We start from the raw sequence: 23560 nt of genomic DNA on the forward strand, positions 1-23560 counted from the left end.
TAATAAAATAATTCTGCCCGCTTAGCTACTATGCTGCCAACTTCACTTAAGGTGACAGTCCATTTCCAACCGCAGCTGCACTACTGTCAATTTTACTATGGAAATTGACAGTAACAGCGGCGCGTTCAGTACCAGTAGTGCAGCTGCGGTCAGAAATGGAATGTTACCCTTAGTAAGCACCTTTAAGGTGGCTATTCTAAGATCTCTCAGATGCTTACAGCAAATGCAATAGAATACATCAGCAGATAGTGTAGAATGAAGTGAAGAACATCTAATTCAGCATCCAGCCCGATCTTTAACATTTTCTATGAACAACATCACAACAATCTACATGAACCATTCTAATCTGCTTTTAATTCTAGCAGTGTCAACATATCTTACTTAACTAGCGTTTTGTCTTGAAATTCATGGCTCGCTTGGACTTCTCGTGCTTTCGGTGAGTGCTGTTGTCTCCCTTTACGCGGCATTGCTCTCTTTTCTGCATACGCCTGAAATACCAGCCGCTGTTTGGATTATTGTCCCCGAACAATTCATTTTCTAGTTTCTTTCTAGCTTCAGTACGCAGCATAGCGCGTTTCTCATACCATGAAGCATCTTTTTCTTTAGGTTTGACATTTTTCTCACCCTTCAATGGCTTTTCTTTGCGCTTGACATCAGTTTGAGTAGATCTCGTGTCTTTAGCTTCTCCAAACTGGTCTATATAAATGGTCCGTTCGAAATCACGACTACGCTCGTTCTTGTCTTGTTTAAGAATGAAGTCATTCTCTTGAGAAGAAGTTACTGAAAATTCATCATCGTTGATGTAGTTGTTGATTTCAAATTTTTCATATTTATTTTTTCTTTTCTGCTTCTTGTTTGGGTGGTGGCGATCGCGTTTCCTTTCCTGTCTAGGTCTTGGTGCCATATATCTATCGTCTTTTTTAAACTCTTCCTCACTTTCTTCTACTAACGTTTTTTCTTGCGACACAATTGATCGCTTTGGCCTTTTCTTGCGGTAATTTGTCCTCATTCCTTCACCTTCAAAGTTATCTCTATCGGAAATGTGTTTTGTTTTGTTATCAGATCTCAGCGAGTCTGCGTACGTGATTTTCTTTCCTTGTGAAGGTTTGACGTCCTCAGCAATTGTTATCTCTATTTCTGGGATTATATTTACATTGAATCCTTCATTTTTTTCACCTTTCTGTTGATTTAATTTCTCCTCGACAAGTACGCTCCTTAAACTTTTTTTATCTTTTATAGCTTGCTTTTCATTTTTCAACCTCCTTGCGATAGCTTCGTCCAGCCAGCTTCTATTTTGCATATAAACATTCTTAAGCTTATCTACATCACGCAGATAGTCTTTTTCATACGGCAGTTGTGTGTTATCCAGTAACTTCTTCTCATTATCTTCGTCAAGGCATTTCGTCAGTTTGTTTACATTTTCGCTATTTAGTGGAGCTTCAAACATTTTTTTACAACGAGGCGGCTTTAGACCTTTATCTGCTGTTTTTTGCAGCTTTATATTATTTAGCAATGTCAATTCTTTCAGCTTGTTGCGTAAGTAGGCGTTTTCTTCTTGAAGTTTATAGAGGTTAGATAGTATTTTGTTGACAGAAGGTGTAGTGTGCATACAGCAGTCATCTCTGACCCCCCACATATGCCCTATGGCAACGCCTGCTGCCGTGATGACACTGCCGAGCATTATGATGTTGAGTACGGTGCTCAGCCGTTTATTCCTCCTGTGGACATACGTTTTGAACCTTCTGTTGTTGTCTCCGAGTAAGTCATCTGTGCTTCTTATGGATTCGTCGTGTTTATTGCCGGGGTACGGGACCGAAATGAACTGTGGTAGGTCTGTTGGACGGGTCTCTAGTTTGGGCATGTCGTCGGTAATTTCACACGGAATGGACTCCGGTTCGCTGTCGGTGATGACGGAGATGCCGTCGGTGTCTTCATCTTTCTCGATGTTCTCCGCGGTGTCCCTGAAGCAATAAAAACAAGAAATTTGAACGCATGTTTGTGAATGTAAAGTTGTAAACAACCGAAACTGCCACACAAACTCATTCCGTTACCTAAAGAATTCGCTATCTATGTCTTATGACCCCTATTTTTTTATCGCTGGATAATAAACATTCAAGATAAAGATTATTTGACTGGATTCTACGTTTCCTGCTAAAAGAGGCAAAATACAATACGTCTATTAACACTGCTTTGTGGATGTCGTATTTACGAGGATGTCTTTTTGTTCCGTACCTCAAAACGGAAAAACCCCGATACTACTGGGTACTTATACGTTTAGAAATACAGCACAATAGTTTACATTTTTTTAAGCAAAATGTGAGACGCAAAAACACATAGAACAAAAATCTTTAATAAGATGTGTCGCAGTAGACTGCCGCATCGTATTAACTAAACACTTTATTATCTTAAATCAAAGCAATGCCTAAGTAAATAGGTTGTCTTACATCAAAGCATGTAAATAGGTTACGTTACCTAAATGTTATGTTACGATTACGCGTAAGAAAAACAATGATAAGACTTATCAAAGGAAAGTGAGTCAATGTTAGTGAAGTAGGTAATGTTATTATGAATACAGGTAAGAAAGTACGTATGCACTGGTTATTAAAGTCAGTTTTGCATACGTTATCTTTTAAACTACCAGCACTGAGTAAATGTCAAAAGATGGTCAAAAGCCTCTAGTAACACACAATAGCGTTCCCTACAACGGCGAAACTAAAGGAGGGTTATGAATTTGACCTCAATTTATGTCCGTTACTATGACTATAAAACAGCTGGATCGATTTTAATAAAAATGTATTTAGATTCTACTTAATTGCGCTTAGTTATATGCATCTAAATTTCGCAAAAAAAAATCCAAAGATCGAGTGGGATACTAAAATGCAACTTATGTTTTTACATGTAATTTGAAAAAAAAAAATCATCTGGAGTGAGTTTATTTCTTGATTTTTATTTTAAATAAATCTTTTAAATTAAATCACGTGAAACGATATGGCGACTGAGTGGCAGAGGTAACTTTGTGGTGAGTTGAAGGGTTGATTTAGGTACTTCCTCTAAGTTAATTGTACCCAAAATTCACGTACGTCTTAGTTTTTCATCCTGACACGTGTATTTTGAATATACCATCAATATCATGATATTCATGATACAGTTACTTACATTGTTTTGCGCGAATCGAATACTATCTTATTTACTCTTCAAATAAACTTCCGTATGAATATATTCGAAGTAAAACAAAGACCTCCAGGTCATTCACAGTGGTTTGGCACCATTCCAACAAATGCGGCCGAAAACATTCACGCTCGACTTTCCAAAGTAGGCATGTTATTTGCAGTAAATGTGTTTATTTCAAGTCTTTGTTAAATATGCGCATTTAGTTAAGAACGATGAATTCGCGTGACCTTTAACAGAATGGAAGAAAATAGCTATTTGCACAGGCAGGTTTAGATATGTGCCTACTTTTGAGCATGTTAGTAGGTAGCAGCGGAGCGACCATTCCATAGAGCTCCAGTCCCATCTTCTATCTATTTTTTAGAATTTAAAAGAGTTTTTTTTTTAAGAGTTTGAGAGTATACACGTGACCAGCCCCGTGAGGGATGCGTTCATAAAGTTAACTTTTAGGTAAATACTAACCACACGAAACATATGCTATACTGTTCCTGTATTAAGTACCCCGTAAGGAAACTATTGTTACATACTAAAGTTTTGGTTTTTATTGTGAATTTCATAATTTAAAAAATATTTAATCTTAATACCATTCCAATTAGCTGACCAAGGGCGGGTTTAAATTCAGCAAGCTGTACCCGCACCTTTTTCATTACTTACACAATTTGTTGCACAATGTTTAGATAAATACTGTACTTACTTCATGTACCTAAGATGGACTAATTACCTACCTAACCCTTATATTATACCTAAGAACTGATGTAAAAAGTAATGAAATAAATGCATTTGTATTTGTATTTTAGGTCTTTGTGCATCTTATCCTACAGGTATCTAGGAAAAAGTAGACCAAATGAGCCCCGGCATGCCCAACAGGTAGGTACAATTTTGACGCATACACTGGTCGCAGGTTGGTACAGGGAAACACGTTGATTTTACCTCATTACTTCTTAGTTACCGCATATTGAAGACTTTATCAACATGTTTCATTGATACTTTTATAACTAACACGGGACTTATCGCGTAAAACTTACGTTTATTTCCAGGCCATAAATAAACGTAAGTTTTACGCGATTAAGTCCCGTGTTAGTTATAAAAGTATGAGTGAAAATCGTGAAGTGTCACACAAATACAAGTATTTACTATTTAGTCTTATCTCTCGTGCGACATAGGTCCAGGGCCGGATCTAAGGGGGGCGCCAAAATGGCAAATGAGAAAAAAATGCTTGAAAACTTCAACGAAGGGCGCCAAAACCGACTTCGCTCTACCCTGATCAAGGACCCGGGGCGGCACTGCATAGGTCCAGTCACGTCGAAAATGCGATATGGGTGCAAGTGACTGTACGGACGAACACCTGCACCCCTAGTGTATCAATATAATACCTGACGAAATAAAACTTATAAAATGTTGCGCAATTTAAATAAATTGATAACAAATGGAGAGGTAGAGCAATGAGCTACCTATAATATTCGCACGTGTACAAATATTTATTATACGGCTGCATGCCTATTACGGCAAAACCGAGCAAGTTTGTAGTAAATTATTTGTGGTCCTTAATGCACATTATAATAGATTGTGAAAAGTGACCTTATTACACTCGAATTAAGGTCTTTTTTCCTATAGTATCGTAAGACCCGCTGTCCCTTTTCACAGGACTCTAGGGAGACGCATTATTGCTAAACGTGCTGCGTGGTAATTTAATTTAAAGGGACCTAGCCTAGGGCAAGGTGTTTCACAATGGGCCCTTTTCTTTACCTGACTACAGTGTACCTACCTGTGATTAGGTTACGCAGGTAGCAGATGTAGATATACAAATATACAGTAATATGTACTGCAGATAGGTATTCGACCTGCTTTTATCCGTCATTTTAATTTTGAAACTTAAAAATGTAATATACTAGTAGTTCGCCCCGAACTGAGAACTCGCGGTTCGTCAAAAAGATCAATTGAATGCAGTGCTACTTAGTCCGAGATGGGCATTTCGCGATATTTCTCCTCCTGATTCCACGATTACTTGAAATTACTTTTTAATCTGATTACCGATTCCCAGATTAGGTACTTTGTAATGTAACAATACCGAATTACTAAGTACAATTCCATTTGAGGAATCAGGAATCAATATCTCGAATATTACAATTAATAGTAATTGGAATCAATGTCGATTCCTCATTACAGGAATGCATTACTTGATTCCTTTCAGATTACATTTCGTACTACTACTATCAAAAGTACATTTCAATAGTAGATATAGATGTTGTTGACTTACTAGGATGCATCTATATCTTATTTGAAACAGGTGCGCAGATTTCGAAAATGATGACCATGACCTATAAAACGACATCCATGACGACTTTTATGACATACTGCATGGCCGTCATTTTGGATTCCAAAATAGTCATCATTTTCGAAACCTACGCCCCCTAAAACCTACAAAACGACATCCATGACGACTTTTATGACATACTGCATGGCCGTCATTTTGGATTCCAAAATGGTCATCATTTTCGAAATCGGGGCCCCCTAAAACCTATAAAACGACATCCATGACGACTTTCATGTCATAGTGCAAGTCCGCCATTTTGGAATCCAAAATGGTCATCATTTTCGAAATCTGCGCCCCCTATAATCTATAAAACGACATATATGACGACTTTTATGACATACTGCATGACCGTCATTTTGGATTCCAAAATGGTCATCATTTTCGAAATCGGGGCCCCCTAAAACCTATAAAACGACATCCATGACGACTTTTATGACATACTGCATGGCCGCCATTTTGGATTCCAAAATGGTCATCATTTTCGAAACCTGCGCCCCCTAAAACCTATAAAACGACATCCATGACGACTTTTGAGACATACTGCATGGCCGCCATTTTGGATTCCAAAATGGTCATCATTTTCGAAATCTGCGCCCCCTAAAACCTATAAAACGACATCCATGACGACTTTTATGACATAGTGCATGGCCGCCATCTTGGATTCCAAAATAGTCATCATTTTCGAAATCTGAGCCCCCTATAACCTATAAAACGACATCCATGACGACTTTTATGACATAGTGCATGGCCGCCATCTTGGATTCCAAAATAGTCATCATTTTCGAAATCTGCGCCCCCTAAAACCTATAAAACGACATTCATGACGACTTTTATAACATAGTTCATGGCCGCCATCTTGGAATCTAAAATGGTCATCATTTTCGAAATCTGTGCTCCCTAAAACATATAAAACGACATCCATGACGACTTTTATGACATAGTGCATGGCCGCCATTTTGGAATCCAAAATGGTCATCATTTTCGAAATCTGCGCCCCCCAAAACCTATAAAACGACATCCATGACGACTTTAATGACATACTGCATGGCCGCCATCCTGGAATCTAAAATGGTCATCATTTTCGAAATCTGTGCCCCCTAAAACATATAAAACGACATCCATGACGACTTTTATGACATAGTGCATGGCCGCCATTTTGGAATCCAAAATGGTCATCATTTTCGAAATCTGCGCCCCCCAAAACCTATAAAACGACATCCATGACGACTTTAATGACATACTGCATGGCCGCCATCTTGGAATCCAAAATGGTCATCATTTTCGAAATCTGCGCCTCCTAAAACCTATAAAACGATATCCATGACGACTTTTATGACATACTGCATGGAGTGCATGGCCGCCATTTTGGAATCCAAAATGATCATCATTTTCGAAATCTGCGCCCCCTAAAACCTATAAAATGATATCCATTACGATTTAATGACAGTGCATGGCCGCCATCTTGGATTCCAAAATTGTCATAATTAAAAAAAAATCTTTAAAAAAAAAACAATATTATAAATGTGTAAACCGAGCACTTTCATTTGATACCAAACTCGACCATACTTTCTTGCAATTAAAATGACCAGAATAGCAAGACCCCTCACAAATGGCTTTTTAGCATTTTAAGCTCTTCTAGCTCAATAACCTCTTGTTCAAGCCAGCTCAAAATTTAATGACTAAAATATAATGCCCTCGACTATACGTTCACCCAATTTCATTTAAATTAGAACAAATTTACTTAAGTTATTGAGTATCAAACTATCCTCTGAAAGTTCAGCTTAAAAACATTGAAATGCCGGGACGTGCCCCTAGCCAGCCGTGTGTTCAAAGTCGAATGTAAGAACTTCGCTTCGCTTCGCTCGCTCGTTCGATTACACAAGGGTTTAGAAATTTTGGGTTATTCTTGTAAAGGTGCCTAGGATGAAGCGAATCCCCTGCTCTAAACCTTAATTAATAGATAAAAATAGGTCGTTATTGGATGATTCAGTAAAAAGTAGGTACAATTATTTTTAAATGTCTAGGCAAATTACGTGTAGCGTGCTACAGCAGTATTGATTTCGCTCTACGATACAAGTCAAGGTCGTCTAAATACAAGGAGTTATATTGATGATAATTGTTATGTAAAAATTACACAATAAATATTTAACATTACTTACCCCTGTTTGGGAACTATGTCGCAGTAGTCAAGAGCATCATCAGCATAAGTTGGGGCATCTTCCAGCAAGGTCCAGCTTTCACCGGAGTCTGAATCACTGTGATCGATGTTCGAGCCGTCCATTTGTATTTTCTGAAATGATTTTATATTTACATAAATCAAGAGCAAACCCAAAAATATTAACTACGCAAGTGCGCAAAACAACAACAAATCAGCCAAAACTTCGCCCACCTTTGCGCACTGTCGCGGAGAATTTATATTTGTCTAAAAAATATTGTTGTTTCTGGTTACACTAGAATTTTGATTTAACAAAAATAGTAAACGACATGTTTGGAACCACTTGAGATTTTTGTTTGGAAAGGCGACAGTTCGATTAGACACGATTATGTTTTGTTTTGAGTCAACACAACACACGCATTCAACCTTCACGTTCACTTGTGAATGAATGAAATGAATCAGCAGATGGAATGATTTTTCTTTTCGCACGCTTTTCAATATTTTTGTCTGTGGTTGACCACAGAGTATTTATAGTTGGTCAACCAAATCTTGTCAGTAAAAAAAGGCGCGAAATTCAAATGTTCCATGGGACGATATCCCTTCGCGCCTACATTTTTCAAATTTGCCGCCTTTTTCTACTGTCAAGATCTGGTTGACCAAGTATATATTAACAGGGTTCATCCCTTTGGATAGTATGATTTTCTCTGTCTATCTATGTTTGAAATGAGACAGTCCTTTGACAAACTATAATAAATTACATTTTAACCATAGATGGTAGGATCCTATAGATGTGCTATCCGCGTGCGTTTCTAGGGACAAAACATACGCAATGCGACACTATGATTGGTTGAATTTATTTTTTTCCTACCATAATTCATACTAAATTACGGTGGGAAAAAAAAGTGAGACTGTGACAAGGACAAACAATAATAGCGCTTTCCCTGCTACTCCTACTGAAAGATACATAAGACTATCCCGTTCGGTCATTTCTCCCCACCCCTCATGCCGGATCCAGTTATACTAGATTCATGATTTTAACAAAGTAATTATAGTTGGTCAAACCAATTTGTCAGTAAATAAGAACAAAAAAACTATATCATTTTCTTTTGGGTGCTAGTACTAGTGTAAGACAAAGATAGTATGATTCTCTCTGTCTATGTTTGAAATGAGAGTCCTTTGACAATAGTATTTTATGCAACCGTTGTTTAAGAGTGGACAAAAAAGGCGAGTGGCGTGTGTAACAATTTGAGGCGAAGCTGAAAATTGTTAATAAAGACGCCACGAGTATTTTTTGACTCAGTTAAACAATGTTGCATACAATACGTTTTCTACGACCAAGCACTTACCTACTTTGAAATAAAATTGTAAATTTAACAAATATTTTTAATTCAAGAAGTGGCAAAAATGGAGGGTACTGGCGGGAAAAGGATGAATGAAATAAAAAAAAAACATGTCTATGGTTCACTTATTTGTCAGAGATGACATTTAAAATAAGGTTGGCAACACTGTACTTCATTCAATATTTTTTAAGCGGTCATTACACGAAGTATCGTAAAATCGCCAAAAAGATACTGCGTGTATGCACAAATTCTTTTTTGGGGAATAGACTAAATACTTGTCTTGACAACTATAAAGTAGGGTTTTAAAGGTGTGTGCACGACCCTTGAAATGACAAATAAAAGTACGGGAGTAGAAAAAATCTATTTTAAACCACACAAGCAAACTTTTGTAGATGGTTTGTAAAATAAAATACCAGTATGTATCATATTAGGTATTTGCATTTAATCGGAATGTTCAAGTTCATACTTATTTACACTAGGATCCTCTATAGCATATCTCTGGTCACAAGTGAAAGATACTGTTATAGCATATCTTATGCCAGATGTAACTTTCTCTACAAAATGCAAGTTTTCAGCACCGCTGGTGAACATGCTCACTCTGCCTTTTCTGGGTTCCACAGTTCTATTGTATTTCTCATCAATGAATACAAATCTTCCTCCTTCAAAGTCTTTTCCATAATCTCCTAAATACAGCAAGGTAGTGTAGTGGAATGACTTGTAAGTTTCCTGAAAATATGTAAATATTTTATTTTATTGTCCTCATGCCTTCATATAAATTAAGGACAACGATAATTTGCTGAATGAACTGCCTCAAAACCACTTATTGAAGCATTTGATAACATAGTCTCATTCCTAGAAGTTTTCAATTTAATAATATCATTTAAACAGATCAATCATAACTATGCTTTTGATCAAAACATCTAACACTGTAATGTAAGTATAAATTTAAAAGTGGAAAAACTAGTCTTGGGTGAGACTTGAACTCACGGCCTCTGGCTATGAATGAGGTCTTGGTGGCTCAGAAAGCAGAGCGCTGGAGTATCGATCCAGAGGCGTGAGTTCAAGTCTCACCCAAGACAGTAATTTTTCCACATTTTTTATTCTAAGCTAGCATCGTTCGCAAACGTTTCTGCTAGTTAAAAATTAAAACTGTAGGTATAATTGTAATAAATTCATACTTTATCAACATGAGGATGCCAGTATTCATCATGTACCGTGACTGCATCTTTTGAAGTAATTTCTGAGAAGAATGTAGGATGTGTTAAATACAGCAAATCTGGTGATACTCCAAAATGATGTGCAACACTGTGCTTGATTTTTTCTTTGACTACCTGTAAATTAAATACAAAATTAAATAAGAGGTTTGTCAAAATTATATAATTATTTACTTTTGAATGAATGATTTAGTACTGACCCTGTAAGCATTAAAATCACTTTCATCAAAGACATTCCTCAGTTCTGGTATTTTGTAAAAATTAACAAAATACTGTCCTTTTGACATTGCTCCACTGTGCAGATCCAATATTGATGCACCTCCGGTGGAACCACCATGTCTCAACCCTTTCTTAGCTATTGCTAGCAGCTTATCAGCCTCAACGTCTGACACAACCATGTCAGTCACAAATCTTTTACAGTACTTTGGAAAACAGCCATCATATATGTCTACCTCTTTCATATATGATGCAGAACATTCCACTACTTGACCCTTTCCTTGTAACTTTTCGGACTGTTTAGCAAACACTTTAATATTTTCATCTTTAGACGAAAAGTAAACTATTATTAGGAGAGAAAATATGACTACTGAGCGAGATAATATTTTTAAAGACAAATTCCGGTTGGGGGTCCTGAAAACATATATTTTTGACATAAATTATATTTGAATACCAATTTAGAGCATATGTCTGTGGCATGAATACTCACTCGTCTTTCTTCGGCTTTAATTTATCGCTTTTTTCATTTATATTTCCTTTGTTATCTCTATCTTTGGTTACATTTCGTCTTTTGATTTCTGGCATGTTATTGATATAGTTCTTGTTTCTTTATCGTAATTAGAATGCTTATCAAAACACACGCATTACTATACATACGATTCTTGTAACCTCGAGTATAAACTAGTTTTATTAATAATGTTAAGCAAAGGAAATTGAAATTTTATTGATAATATTGACAATCACAATTGACATGCATTTGAGTATGATTTGATTGATTTGAGTGATGGAGTGAATGAAATGTTGATGAAATGAAATCCAATGATATGAATGGAACAAGGATACCAACGTAACAAAAACAATGTGCTCCGCTATTCCAATTACATGAAAAACCGTAATTATTTTGAAAGGTGTTTTTGACGTTTTTTTTACCAAGCTGACACGTCTATTCCATGTCATGTTGTCATTGTCATGTCATAATAATTATCTGTTTTTGGTTTATGTAGTTATGTACGTAGTTATTTGGAATATTTGGATTCGATTCGGCAGAAATAAAATGTTTACTCAACATAGATTAATAAGTGATTAATATTTGCAAGCCCTGAGGTGCTTTTATTGTTATATATCAGACGTGAATTATACAACAGTATTTCAAAATGTCACAGCCTAATTTACTTGAGATAGTGCCTGAACAACTATTTCAAAATTATTTTATCAGCGAAATAGATCAAGTTCAGAAAAAACTACAATATGAAATTGAAAGGAAGAGAGAAGAGTTACGCGCTATGGTAGGGTAAGTACTAAATAGAAATCCCTAGAATGACTATAACCCCTATTATGTTCACTAACACTAAGAGATCAATCAAAACATTCAAAACACTAGCTTTATCAAACTTATATTGACCGTTTAGTACAGATTTTACGCACCCTTCAGTTAAGTTATTGTAAAAAACATCAATAAACAAAAATAAGCAATTTGCAATCTAGTTTTTTAGTATTCTAAAGTTTGCTGTTTAATATTTCAGGGAAAGATACAGGGACCTGATCCATGCCGCGGATACTATAGAGGAAATGAAAGCAACAACAGAAAGTACTCTAAACCACATCACTGGTATGATGGAGACCTGTAAGAGCCTTCATGATACTCATCTTGTTGGGTTTAAAGTTGATAAAAAGCAGACACATACTTCAAGGTAATAATTTATGAATGAATTCTTTGTAACTCTAGACGAGGGGTCACCGATAAGTTTCTTCAGGGGTCCGGTTCTTAAAATAAAATGACCATTGCGGTCCGTTTCTACTTGAGTATACCTATTAAGTAAGCAAAAAATAGGTCAGATCCGGACCGCGTCCGTCATTTGGTGAACCCTGCTCTAGACTGTTGTCATCATACACCTGTGCTTTGAGAAGATTTAAATCCCCTCTCAATTGGAGGAGGGTATCCCAATATGGGAACGGCAAGAAACTCGACATGTTTTCTAAACATTACATCTTATTTCCAGTTTCATCAATGTAAACCCAATGAATGGTATATCAGTACAAGTGAAGTTGCTGATGGAGATTCCTGAGAAGATTTGGAAATGCATTGAGGCTGAGGACTTTGTGAAGGCGACAAGGTTGTTTATAATGGCAAGGCATATCAACACTGGTCAGTACTCTTGAATATTGAGTACAATACAATACAATACAAATCCTCTTTATTGCACAACCTCAATAAAACATTTACAGAGAGACACACATAATACATGAAGGCAGAGGTAACAACACACACACAGAGACAGGGAGTACCTATAGAGTATAAATTTAGTCACCTGCAATATTTACGGGGTGAACATATAGGTCATACTGAGCAACTTTTACTATGGGACCAACCCCAAAATCGCGAACTTTTTTTGCTATGAATTGTCCATGCTATGGACATTACTAACTTACATTCTTTACCTTAACAAATCAATGATAAAATCTGAATGACATGCTGTATTTTCAGGGCTCCAACTGCAAATAGGCGGTAAGAATGTGAAGCCGGGCATGCAGTCCCTGCAGTGGCTGATACAAGCACAGTGGAGCTCCATCTCCAACTTCAACCAGACCATCATAGATGTTTGCAGGCAGAGATTGCAGGATGTGGACATCAGTGTAGAGGTATAAAAAAACTGATACAGTTTAAAAAAATAACCAAGACCTATTGACAAGTTTTTAGTCTAATGTAAATAGCCTTTATTATTGAAGTTTGCAGTATATTAATTTGGTTTAACTTTAACTTCAACTCATCCTTTGATGTAGGCCTCCTCCATAGCTTTCCATTTATTTCTTTCCTTTGCTATTTGCATCCATTTACCTCCTCAGATTCTTCTTAAATCATTCGACTATCTAAACTTTTGTGAACCACTTTTCCTTTTATTATATCTGGGGCACCACTCTACAAGGTCTTTTGTCCACTTATCAACGTACGTACTTTTGGTTTTTCTCATTCTAATATGTTCTTTATTAGTCTAATATTTCTTGAGATATATTCCTCGGAATAAAATTATTACATCTTAGCCATAATTTTGTGAAATTATTAACTATAATGATTAAAACTATGCAATTTCTTCACATCCAGTGATTTTCCCACAAAAAATGCACTTTCAGTGTCAATCATTTGGACAATTTGTAGATAAAATAGTCAACAGCAATAGTAGCAATACTTAATTTTTTCCTGAAGCGGTAATATTGTAATAGGCCCTAGTTTTTATAGGTGGCCAGTTCCTGCCTCACGAGCCTGTACATCCTCGACTCCCAAAGCATGGTGGAGCTCCTGAACACCTTCATAAGCCTCCACAGCAACAGCAGCTTGAAGTCGACGCTGCAGTTTGAGCTGCAGCACATTCTAGAAGGAGACGTTAAAGCGCAGATCAAGGAGAAAATTGTGAACGCTGTGAAAATCGTTTTGAAGACTGTTGTTTTGGTATACGCTTCTTTTGTTGGTGAGTTTTTTTTTGCAGTTACTAAGGGAATGGCAATTTCCGCTTGCATAGTGAAAGTAATTCAGAAGAATTTTTGAGTCACCTTTACTAAGTATTTAACCCTTTAAACGCCATCACTTGACCTCTTTGGGGGTCAAGATTGGATTGGGGTTAAAGAAAACGTAACTGTCATTACCATAGCCACAAAAGGTTAACAGTAACAGTTACAGAACTATTGGAATGTATAGTGTTTGTACCTATGTTATTATCTCGTAATTGGTTTGTTTACATTATTTTGAATAGATAACAACATGAACAAACTACATATAGTCACTAAGGTAGACAGATGGATTTCATGAAATATCCGTTGTATTTCGTATAGCTATTGAAACACCACCAGATTTTTCAGTCAGAACCGATTCGCCCTGTCTACTCTAAAAATAATTGATACTACTGACTTCCCTGGCTGGCGCGATGACCCAAAATGAGTCTTGCCTCCAACACAAGAGCACGCCACTTTGCTCGGCATGCCAACACATGCCAATCGCTAACGCTCCGTAGCGATCGAAACGCAACTGTCACTGTCGCTCTAATATGGAAGAGTGATAGAGAGATACAAAGCGATTCTATGGCGAAGCGATATCGTTTATCACCTTGGCTAGAGCGTTATATAGCGGTATCACGCCAGCTTTCGCCGACGCCGTGCTAACGGAGATTGCCTCCGCTCTGTTTGCCTACAATCCGCTCGGATGGATGTGATAGTACTTATTTGTTTTGTTTCAGAAAACAATGGAGGAGCAGTGCTCGCCAAGTTGAAGGATTTGTTCAGAGCGGACTCGGATACTTTGGTTGAAATAGTGCAGTTTAGTGACCCTTCGGCGCTGAAACTTTTACCCCCTGTTATTGCCAACTATAGGTTAGTCCATGAGTTTTAGGGAAAATCCTTCAGTTGGTCACGAATGAATACAATTCCAATTTACATGAAGTAGTACTAAATTTACAAATTATAACCCTTTACCGCATACAACATAAAACAATGTTGTAACATCTTATAGTCTGTCAAGCTGGATATGTCAGTATTGTCAGTAGCAATGTAAAGCAAACTTAAGTATGGTATTCCTAGGAAACGGACAAAAAGCAGCGATGAAATGTAAACAAAATAGTTCCACAGATAAGAAAGATATAAATAACACGCGATTTTCGAATAATTCAAACGTAGTGTTGCTAACCCACGATTTTTCAAATTTTTCGCCTTTTTATACTGACAAGATTTGCTTGACCAAGTATATAATTTCAGATTATCATCAAACAAAGAAGTCCAAGAGCTAGAAAAACAAGAAATAACTACCTGCGTTCAAAAATGGAGTGTATGGGTGAAGTCCTTCATAGATGAGAGTGTGAAAAGTCTATTGCAAAACGTCACCAGGGTCAAAATTCTGCACGAGATACGTGAAGAAGCATTTAAAATTGGTAAGAACGGACGTTGGAGGCATTCAGAAAAAAAAAAAAAAAACAAGCAGAAATGTCTGCGAATGATGCTATTAAGCTTAGAATAAATTTGAGTGGAATGATGACTGCCTCGGGCGAGACTTGAACTCACGGCCTCTGGATCGATACTCCAGCCCTCTGCCAACTGAGCGATCAAAGACCTCATCCATAACCAGGGAATCTTTCCACCATATCGGTCTAGGGGACCCTAGCGACATCTACCGTAAGAGTTTATTCTAAGCCTTATTCCACGTCTTTTTTCAGAAATTCCCGATAACTGGAGCGCCATATGCTCATCCTTGGACATCCCAGGGGTCCACGTGTGGTGCCATTACTTCCAACCACTCCTCACCTCTCGAGTCAAGATCATCATAGACAACAGATGGACTAAAGTCTATGACGCCTTTAAAACACAGATACTGGTCGATTTGACCAGATCAGTGGACAACGAGGGGGAGATTGATATAAATTGGTTTGTGTGGAAGGACCTTATTGGGGATACTGTTATAGAGTCGAGGAATGAAGTTATAAAGGTCATGAATTCGCTCATGAGAGGTGAGTGATTGAAAGAATACCGATTTATATTGATATTGATGGATCATTTAATAATGTGATAAAGCCTATATATTACTAGAATCATACTTTTGAGGTTGTCGATATCGACTTTATGTATTCTGCTCTTAACGATAAAATGAAGGCATACCGGCTTAAAGTTTTTCAAAGAAAATTACACCTTATTATAGAGTACAGAGTATTTAAAATAGAATGTGATGTTTTTACGAACCGTGTCGTTATCTTAACCTAAGGCGTAATTTTTTTTGTACATTTTCCACTTTATTAGAGAAAGTAAAGAGTTCCAAATTCAAAAACAAAACAACTGTTTCTGGGTCTCAGGAGGTTAAAGCAAAAACGAGTACTAGGCTTATATGTGACGTCTCAAGGAAAAAGGTACCTTATGGCGGTTGGCGCTTCCGCTATTAACGCCGCTCCAATACTATTGCGGTGCTATGCGACGTAAGCGCCTGCTGCCATAAGGTACCTTTTCCCGTGGAACGTCATATATCCAGAGTTTTTAAGGTTAAAAAATGAGACTTGGATTTACATACATTTCTCCCTTGTTTCTCCATTGAACCCTATGTTTATCGAAATATTTGCATGTAAGTTTGAGGTTACGAGTAAGAATATATTTCTCTGCAATCCAGGCATGTCCCTCCAAGATCGCGGTTTCACGACCAACCTAGAGAAACTCTGCCAAGACCTAGACAGCGAGTTACAGAAACTTCTAGAGGACCTCAGAGTGTACCTGTACCGGGACAAGAAGGGGACAATTCGAGAGAAACTGTTGTTCACGTATGAAGATGAGGAGGATCTCGCGCAAATGTATAGTGATAGACAGGAGATTGAAGTGTATTTGAAGGATACGGCGGATAGTAATGTTGGAAGGTATGTTTTGGTATTTTAACTAGTAATTGGTTAAATGCGGAATAAGGGACAAGAAGGGGACAATTCGAGAGAAACTGTTGTTCACGTATGAAGATGAGGAGGATATAGCACAAATGTATAGTGATAGAGAGGAGATTGAAGTGTATTTAAGGGATACGGCGGATAGTAATGTTGGAAGGTATGTTTTGGTATTGTAACTTGTAACTGGTTAAATGCGGAATAAGGGACAAGAAGGGGACAATTCGGGAGAAGCTGTTGTTCACGTATGAAGATGAGGAGGATATAGCACATTATAGTGATAGAGAGGAGATTGAAGTGTATTTGAAGGATACGGCGGATAGTAATGTTGAAAGGTATGTTTTGGTATTGTAACTTGTAATTGGTTAAATGCGAAATAAGTGACAAGAAGGGGACAATTCGGGAGAAAATGTTGTTCACGTATGAAGATGAGGAGGATCTCGCGCAGATGTATAGTGATAGAGAGGAGATTGAAGTGTATTTAAGGGATACGGCGGATAGTAATGTTGGAAGGTATGTTTTGGTATTGTAACTTGTAACTGGTTAAATGCGGAATAAGGGACAAGAAGGGGACAATTCGGGAGAAGCTGTTGTTCACGTATGAAGATGAGGAGGATATAGCACATTATAGTGATAGAGAGGAGATTGAAGTGTATTTGAGGGATACGGCGGATAGTAATGTTGAAAGGTATGTTTCATACTTATCGGTGTCATACTGTCCTTCGTTTTTGTGACAGGTACATTCGAGTTCATAAATGTGTATATGACACCGTAAGATTGAAAAAAAAATCATATTTATGAACTCTTTATTTCTTTACTATTTTAATAGTACTAGTAGTAGTAATCACTTTATTGCACACAACACAGGTTTACGTGTGGGTGGGTGGTTTATTTTACGTGTGTGTGTGTGATTATATCCAATCATTCACCATTTCTTCATTCATCATTCGCATTTCTTTAAATAGCTAGATCTATATAAGGATGCTTTCATCTGTCCAATTTCTTTGACCAATGTGTATTTGCATCTCACATTTTGATTGAGAAAGTGAGACGCACTGAGATGGACAAAACAATTGGACAGGTGGAATACCACCCTAAGGTATTGTGCGATTCGTTTTGATTTTGTAATCAGTGTTTGAATAATACCGACAGTGAATTTACTATTATCCTTTTATACTCGTTTTTAGTATGCTCCAATACATAAAAGTGTGCTTCGAAGAGCCAACGCTCCAATCATCAGAACTCCAAAGAAAAACAACAGCAATATACACCGCTCGATTCCTCCAAGCAATTCCCATCATTATGATCAATCTACGCAAGTGCTATATTCCCGAAGCTACACTCACTATTGATGAAAATGGGTTGAAAAGATGGAGCGACTTGTGTGGGATTTTGAAGCAGAATTGTTTAGTTTGTTGGGGAAATTGGATAGATATAGTGATGGAGAGAGTGGAAGAGTTAACTAAGGATTTGCCTCAGGAGTTTACGCTCGAAGCTAATGTTGATTATTTGATGATGGTATGTATTTAAATGTTTACAATAGTGTTACTTTAGTGAAAAGAGGTAAAAGTTTATACGAAGCTAAAAGGGTATAACAGTTGCGCGAGACATGTACCCCTTTCCACTAGAACCACATTTATAGAGGTTGCCCAGTAATTAATGGATAACCTTCTAACCACCAAGAGGACACCTTGGGCTGGTCCAGGAAATCTTTCTATGAAACAAGAAACCAAAATTAGAAAAGTGCGAATATCTCGAAAACCACGACTTTTACTTACCTCAAAGTCGATTTTTGCACCACCCTCTTGGTGGTTAGAAGGTTATCCATTAATTCCTGGGCACTCTGTATAAACTGTATTTTTTGCAGAGTCGTTAGTTATAATTTTTAGATGAGGATACTTAGTTATTATATGCAAGAAGTAAAATATCTGGCTTTGAAACTATTTACTGATGTTACTGTCGTGATTAGCTGTTAAAATTATAAACAGAAATTTTCTTCAACTGCATATGTCTACGATTTTATTAGATCATTTTTTTCTACCATTGGTTTATAATTATATTCATTTGTCGCACCAGTACGGCATTATGGACCTCAATAAAATGTGGTATACTTATCTAATTTGATTTGAAAGCGGATAGTTTTGTATATATACAGAATTTTAATTCTTTACAGCAATGGGACGTCATAAAAATAGAAGAAAAAGATGACCAAGACAAAACTATTGATTCCACCATCAAAGTACCGGCCGGACCATCTTTAAAACTACAAGAATACCTCTACGCCGTCAGCAGAATACTCGATGAAGTCGTACCACACACCTTACCAGTAGAAATCCACACATTATTTATAGAGAAAACTACAACTATCACTTTCGCACACTATAATAAAGTGATAAGAGAGAAAGAGGCAGATATAAATCAGAGGTGTGCGCTTCAGTTACTGATGGACGTTCGACATTTGACTTTATTGCTCGTGCCGCGAGAGAATAAGAAGTCTATGGATTTTTCTCATGAAATTTGCGAGTTCTTAAGGTCGAAAATTGATCCGTTCGACTATGACGTCTTCTATCCGTTCGTGCAGACTAATTTGAAGAGATCTGTGCAAAGAGTCCAGGTGAGTCTAATCAAGTGCTGCAGAAGCGAGTTACGGCTACGCCCCTGTTGGGCGCCACTGTAATGTGTAGGTACATATTTACAAAATCTTTTATCGTAAGAGTATGTAGAACTAAATACTGCACTAAGGTTCTATAGTTAACTTGCATGTACTTATATGGGTTGTCATTTACACACCGCACGTTTTGTGATCAGCTTGCAAAATATTAAACTCGTTTTTAGGCAATGTAAAGATATATTCATACGGAAAAGCGAAACAACAATTAACAGCGTAACGACGGATTCATAAAAACCAGCGATTTGTGCTTTTAAAATAATGTGCAAAATTTTGAATATCCTTGCACTGATATACAGGGTGCCCGGTAATTAATGGATAACCTTCTAACCACCGACAGGGCACCTTAGGCTGGTCCAGAAAATGCACTTATAGGTCTAGTAAAACTTTCGTGGTTTTCGAGATAATCGCACTTTTCTAAATTTGAAGTGTGGTGCTGGTGGTATGGCGCGATTAAGTCCCGTTGTATAATTTAATAATGTGTAAAAATCGTGAAAGTTTAAATCAGTGTTATGGTGCTAGCTATTAAAAAAGACAGAAAAGTTCGATTATCTATTATGGCCTGAAAACGATGTGTCTAACTTTGTTGTTAATGTTCGTGCGTACATTATTGCAAAGGGCCCACTGGCGGTCAATTAAGAGTATTGCACTTTGCCTCGAATATAAACTAACCAGTATTTCTCAATTTCAGACATTGCTCGGCAGTATAATCCTCGAGCACGGGCAGCTGGCGGGTATAATCGGGCCCTCGCCCGTGGTGTCGGGCGGCAGCGGCGACCGCGCGGCGGCGCTGCTGGCGGCCGGCGGCGCGCACTGGTTCTCTCTCCTGCCCGTCGCCACGCAGCCCAGCCGAGAGAAACTCGACAAGCCGGTACGTCACACGTTTATTCAGACGTTGCTCGGCAGTGTAATCCTCCAGCACGGGCAGCTGGCGGGTATAATCGGGCCGTCGCCCGTGGTGTCGGGCGGCAGCGGCGACCGCGCGGCGGCGCTGCTGGCGGCCGGCGGCGCGCACTGGTTCTCTCTCCTGCCCGTCGCCACGCAGCCCAGCCGAGAGAAACTCGACAAGCCGGTACGTCACACGTTTATTCAGACGTTGCTCGGCAGTGTAATCCTCCAGCACGGGCAGCTGGCGGGTATAATCGGGCCCTCGCCCGTGGTGTCGGGCGGCAGCGGCGACCGCGCGGCGGCGCTGCTGGCGGCCGGCGGCGCGCACTGGTTCTCTCTCCTGCCCGTCGCCACGCAGCCCTGCCGAGAGAAACTCGACAAGCCGGTAAGTCACACGTTTATTCAGACATTGCTCGGCAGTGTAATCCTCCAGCACGGGCAGCTGGCGGGTATAATCGGGCCGGTACGTCACACATTTACATTTCAGACATTGCTCGGCAGTATAATCCTCCAGCACGGGCAGCTGGCGGGTATAATCGGGCCGGTACGTCATACATTTACATTTCATGTCGGCTGTACACACTCGTCGAGAGCCTCTCGCCGAGAGTCTTGGCACCGCTCCGATCCAATCGCGAGACGAGACAAGGAAGAGCGAGATGAGAAGGGAGCAGCGTGTACACACTCGTTCCCGGCATGTCTCGGGTCTCTCGACGGGTGTGTACAGCCCGCATCAGACATTGGTGGATCAACTGTTTGTTATTGTTCTGTCGGGTCAGCCAGGGGACAATAGTAGGAAAGTGTGTTAGGAGAACTATTGTATCACCCAGCTGGGAGAAACTGGGCGAAGCGGTGCGCTGAAAACGGATTTTATTTTTCTGAAATATTATAATTGTATTATCATAGTTATCTGTAGTTACGAGAGGCGGCTGAAAATTCACGGCCTTAGAAAAAATGTTTAAAGAGAGTAGTAAAGTAAATGCTAGTTATTTACGCTAATAATCGTTAGTAATGACGGCAATATTTAAACTGCCAAAGAGGCGGGCAAAATAGTAGTAGTTATTTTTATTTTTTCCTTTTTTTTTCTAGCTTATGCCGCGAATATTTCAAGCTCCCCTCGTATACTACAAACAATAACTTGATGGTTGGATATGATAAAAACTGTCAAATGGCTTTCTCTAACTTTATTAAATTGTACTAGTGCCAACGCAGCATTCATCCCTCTCTGAAGCTGTTTGGGTATGAACAGTGTGACAGTGGCATTGTAAAACCCTAAACTAAGCATGAATAACATTTTGTCTAACAATGTTATTGAGTTTCTGTAAATATTAACGCTTTGAACGCCATGAATATCGTGTGAACCTTGTCGGAATGCACGAAGGTTGATATTGGGCTGTTTTTTCCTCGAGTGATAACTCGAGTGAATAGATATATTCGGCATTCATTGTGACTCCTTTTTTCAAACTGAAAATTAAACACCAAAATTCTAATAAGTGTAGATTAGAATTAGCGTTCATTTACCTCCGAGTAAGTAAGGTAGCACACGGCGGCTTTCTGCAGCGATTCAGTACTTAGCGCGATTATTGCGATGCAAAATAGAATATAATAGTTTTTTATTCGTAAACACACAGACAAAAGACATACATAGAAATAACATAGTGAAAAATAAAGTGTCACGAAATGGCCCCAATCGTGTGTACCTACGTGTGCGGGGGTACATTTATGACCATCAGCGACATCATTCCGACTGTATCGATACTGTATCTGAATCGCTGCATAAAGTCGCCGTGTGCTACTTCCTAACGTTCATAAGTTTCATAACATTGTCTTTCTAACACATTGCAAATTGATCCATACAATCAACAACACATAGTCCAAAATGTCTTAGTGTAAGGCCTGAGTGGACGCTCGAGTTGGGCGTGCAGCGGGGCGGGGCGTGCGGCGTGCATGTTAAACAAATGCAAACGTATAGGAGCGGCCTTAGTGCACGCTGCTAAAATTACTCCTGATCCCGACGCTACGCTGCCCGCCCCGCCGAACGCTCCGCTTCGAGCGTCTACTCAGGTCTTGAAAATGAAAATGAAAAAAATGAAAAATATTTTATTCAGTAGCTTAAAAAACAAATTACAGTATCTGCACTGGTGCCTCTTTTTAAGTGAGAATACACTTGTGCTAAGAGAACACCGCTCTTCCACGCGGTTAGTTTACAATAAGTATCTTAGGAATAATATGTAATAATAATAATAAACTATGAAAAAATTACAAATTCTAGCATTAATATAAGTATTAACTAGACCTTAGTGTGGTTTAATGTGGTATAGGGTACTTAATATAAAAGAGGTGTGTGTGTGTGTGTGTGTGTGTGTGTGTGTGTGTGTGTGTGTGTGTGTGTGTGTGTGTGTGTGTGTGTGTGTGTGTGTGTGTGTGTGTGTGTGTGTGTGTGTTTAAAGGTCTTACACTTACACTTGACTCAATTTCCAGATAAAGAAAAAGCCAATGACGTCGGCAAGCCCCAACAAGCCCAGAGCGGACATCTCCGAGCTGATGACGGCGTCACTGCCCATCAACTTCGCCAACGCCCGTTCTGGCGCTGCGTCGTTCTTCAACTCGATGACTTCCGATTGGTTCAGCGGGTCTTAACGTCTGTGTGTGATAAGATTGATATGGTTCCTGACTGAATTCTTAGTCATCTTTTTGCATTTATTTTCTAGAACGGTTTTTTCTGCGCTAAACACTACAACCGAGGTTTAATTTAAACCCACGAATTTTGACCACCACATACTATGAAAGGTTAAGTTATTTAAAAGGGGAAAAATCTTTAAAAGAGGTAAAACTCCCTTTGTACGGGACTGACCCGTAGAATAGTTCTAAAATGTACCTATTTTTATTTAATCCCAGGGAGTGTTTCTTCGTGAATAAGTTAAGCAAATGAAAGAAAATATATTTAAAATGTGAATAAGTATGTAATACATAACGATATTCTAATGCTTTTGTTTTATTATAGTGTCCAAAACCAGTTGCGTCGCGCAGTTATATTTGTTTTTCCCAAAATATCTTGCAGTCAATCTGGACCACATTTGAAGCCCGTCAATAGCATGGCAGCCATAACATCACGCGTCTATATCAATATGAAATTTGTACTGCCTAGCTTTTTAAGCTTTTTACCGCCAAAGACGTCAACTGATGCACGCGGCTACAGCCCAATATC

At 38.4% G+C, this 23560-nt stretch overlaps 3 protein-coding genes across 4 annotated transcripts; 1 reads left to right on the top strand and 2 right to left on the bottom strand.

The window, feature by feature from the left end:
* Window positions 1-173: 173 nt before the first annotated feature.
* Window positions 174-8089, bottom strand: LOC134656229 (uncharacterized). The gene is made up of 3 exons (XM_063511731.1): window positions 7872-8089; window positions 7642-7772; window positions 174-1961 (listed from the first exon to the last, which is right to left on the bottom strand). The coding sequence occupies exons 2-3, from the start codon at window positions 7761-7763 to the stop codon at window positions 386-388; spliced, it is 1698 nt and encodes a 565-aa protein (XP_063367801.1). The 5' UTR covers window positions 7764-7772; window positions 7872-8089; the 3' UTR covers window positions 174-385.
* Window positions 8090-9417: 1328 nt separating this feature from the next.
* LOC134656213 (2-oxoglutarate and iron-dependent oxygenase domain-containing protein 3-like) lies at window positions 9418-11098 on the bottom strand. The gene is made up of 4 exons (XM_063511715.1): window positions 10898-11098; window positions 10392-10821; window positions 10156-10308; window positions 9418-9703 (listed from the first exon to the last, which is right to left on the bottom strand). The coding sequence occupies exons 1-4, from the start codon at window positions 10990-10992 to the stop codon at window positions 9419-9421; spliced, it is 963 nt and encodes a 320-aa protein (XP_063367785.1). The 5' UTR covers window positions 10993-11098; the 3' UTR covers window position 9418.
* A 350-nt stretch (window positions 11099-11448) lies between these two features.
* LOC134656396 (conserved oligomeric Golgi complex subunit 1) lies at window positions 11449-22998 on the top strand. 2 transcript variants are annotated; one of them, XM_063511919.1, is made up of 13 exons: window positions 11449-11698; window positions 11931-12098; window positions 12408-12553; window positions 12893-13047; window positions 13643-13871; window positions 14634-14766; window positions 15148-15320; window positions 15603-15893; window positions 16541-16781; window positions 17987-18317; window positions 18973-19413; window positions 20360-20539; window positions 22834-22998. In XM_063511919.1, the coding sequence occupies exons 1-13, from the start codon at window positions 11562-11564 to the stop codon at window positions 22990-22992; spliced, it is 2784 nt and encodes a 927-aa protein (XP_063367989.1). In that variant the 5' UTR covers window positions 11449-11561; the 3' UTR covers window positions 22993-22998. The 2 variants fall into 2 exon arrangements, with proteins under 2 accessions (XP_063367989.1, XP_063367988.1); XM_063511918.1 differs by lacking the exon at window positions 20360-20539 and adding an exon at window positions 20561-20740 and having other exon boundaries at window positions 11450-11698.
* The last annotated feature ends 562 nt before the right edge of the window (window positions 22999-23560 follow it).

The sequence above is a fragment of the Cydia amplana genome, chromosome 18, assembly GCF_948474715.1.
Source record: "Cydia amplana chromosome 18, ilCydAmpl1.1, whole genome shotgun sequence".
Taxonomy (NCBI): Eukaryota; Metazoa; Arthropoda; class Insecta; order Lepidoptera; family Tortricidae; genus Cydia; species Cydia amplana.

Bases quoted from the DNA above. Each gene is read 5' to 3' on its own strand.
- LOC134656229 (XM_063511731.1), bottom strand. From the start codon at position 7,763: ATGGACGGCTCGAACATCGATCACAGTGATTCAGACTCCGGTGAAAGC. The intron at 1,962-7,641 runs GTAAGTAATGTT...TTATTGCTTCAG, and splicing joins GACATAGTTCCCAAACAGGG to GGACACCGCGGAGAACATCG.
- LOC134656213 (XM_063511715.1), bottom strand. From the start codon at position 10,992: ATGCCAGAAATCAAAAGACGAAATGTAACCAAAGATAGAGATAACAAA. The intron at 10,822-10,897 runs GTGAGTATTCAT...ATATGTTTTCAG, and splicing joins TTAAAGCCGAAGAAAGACGA to GACCCCCAACCGGAATTTGT. The intron at 10,309-10,391 runs GTCAGTACTAAA...TTTAATTTACAG, and splicing joins GTGATTTTAATGCTTACAGG to GTAGTCAAAGAAAAAATCAA.
- LOC134656396 (XM_063511919.1), top strand. From the start codon at position 11,562: ATGTCACAGCCTAATTTACTTGAGATAGTGCCTGAACAACTATTTCAA. The intron at 11,699-11,930 runs GTAAGTACTAAA...TTAATATTTCAG, and splicing joins GAGTTACGCGCTATGGTAGG to GGAAAGATACAGGGACCTGA. The intron at 18,318-18,972 runs GTATGTATTTAA...AATTCTTTACAG, and splicing joins ATGTTGATTATTTGATGATG to CAATGGGACGTCATAAAAAT.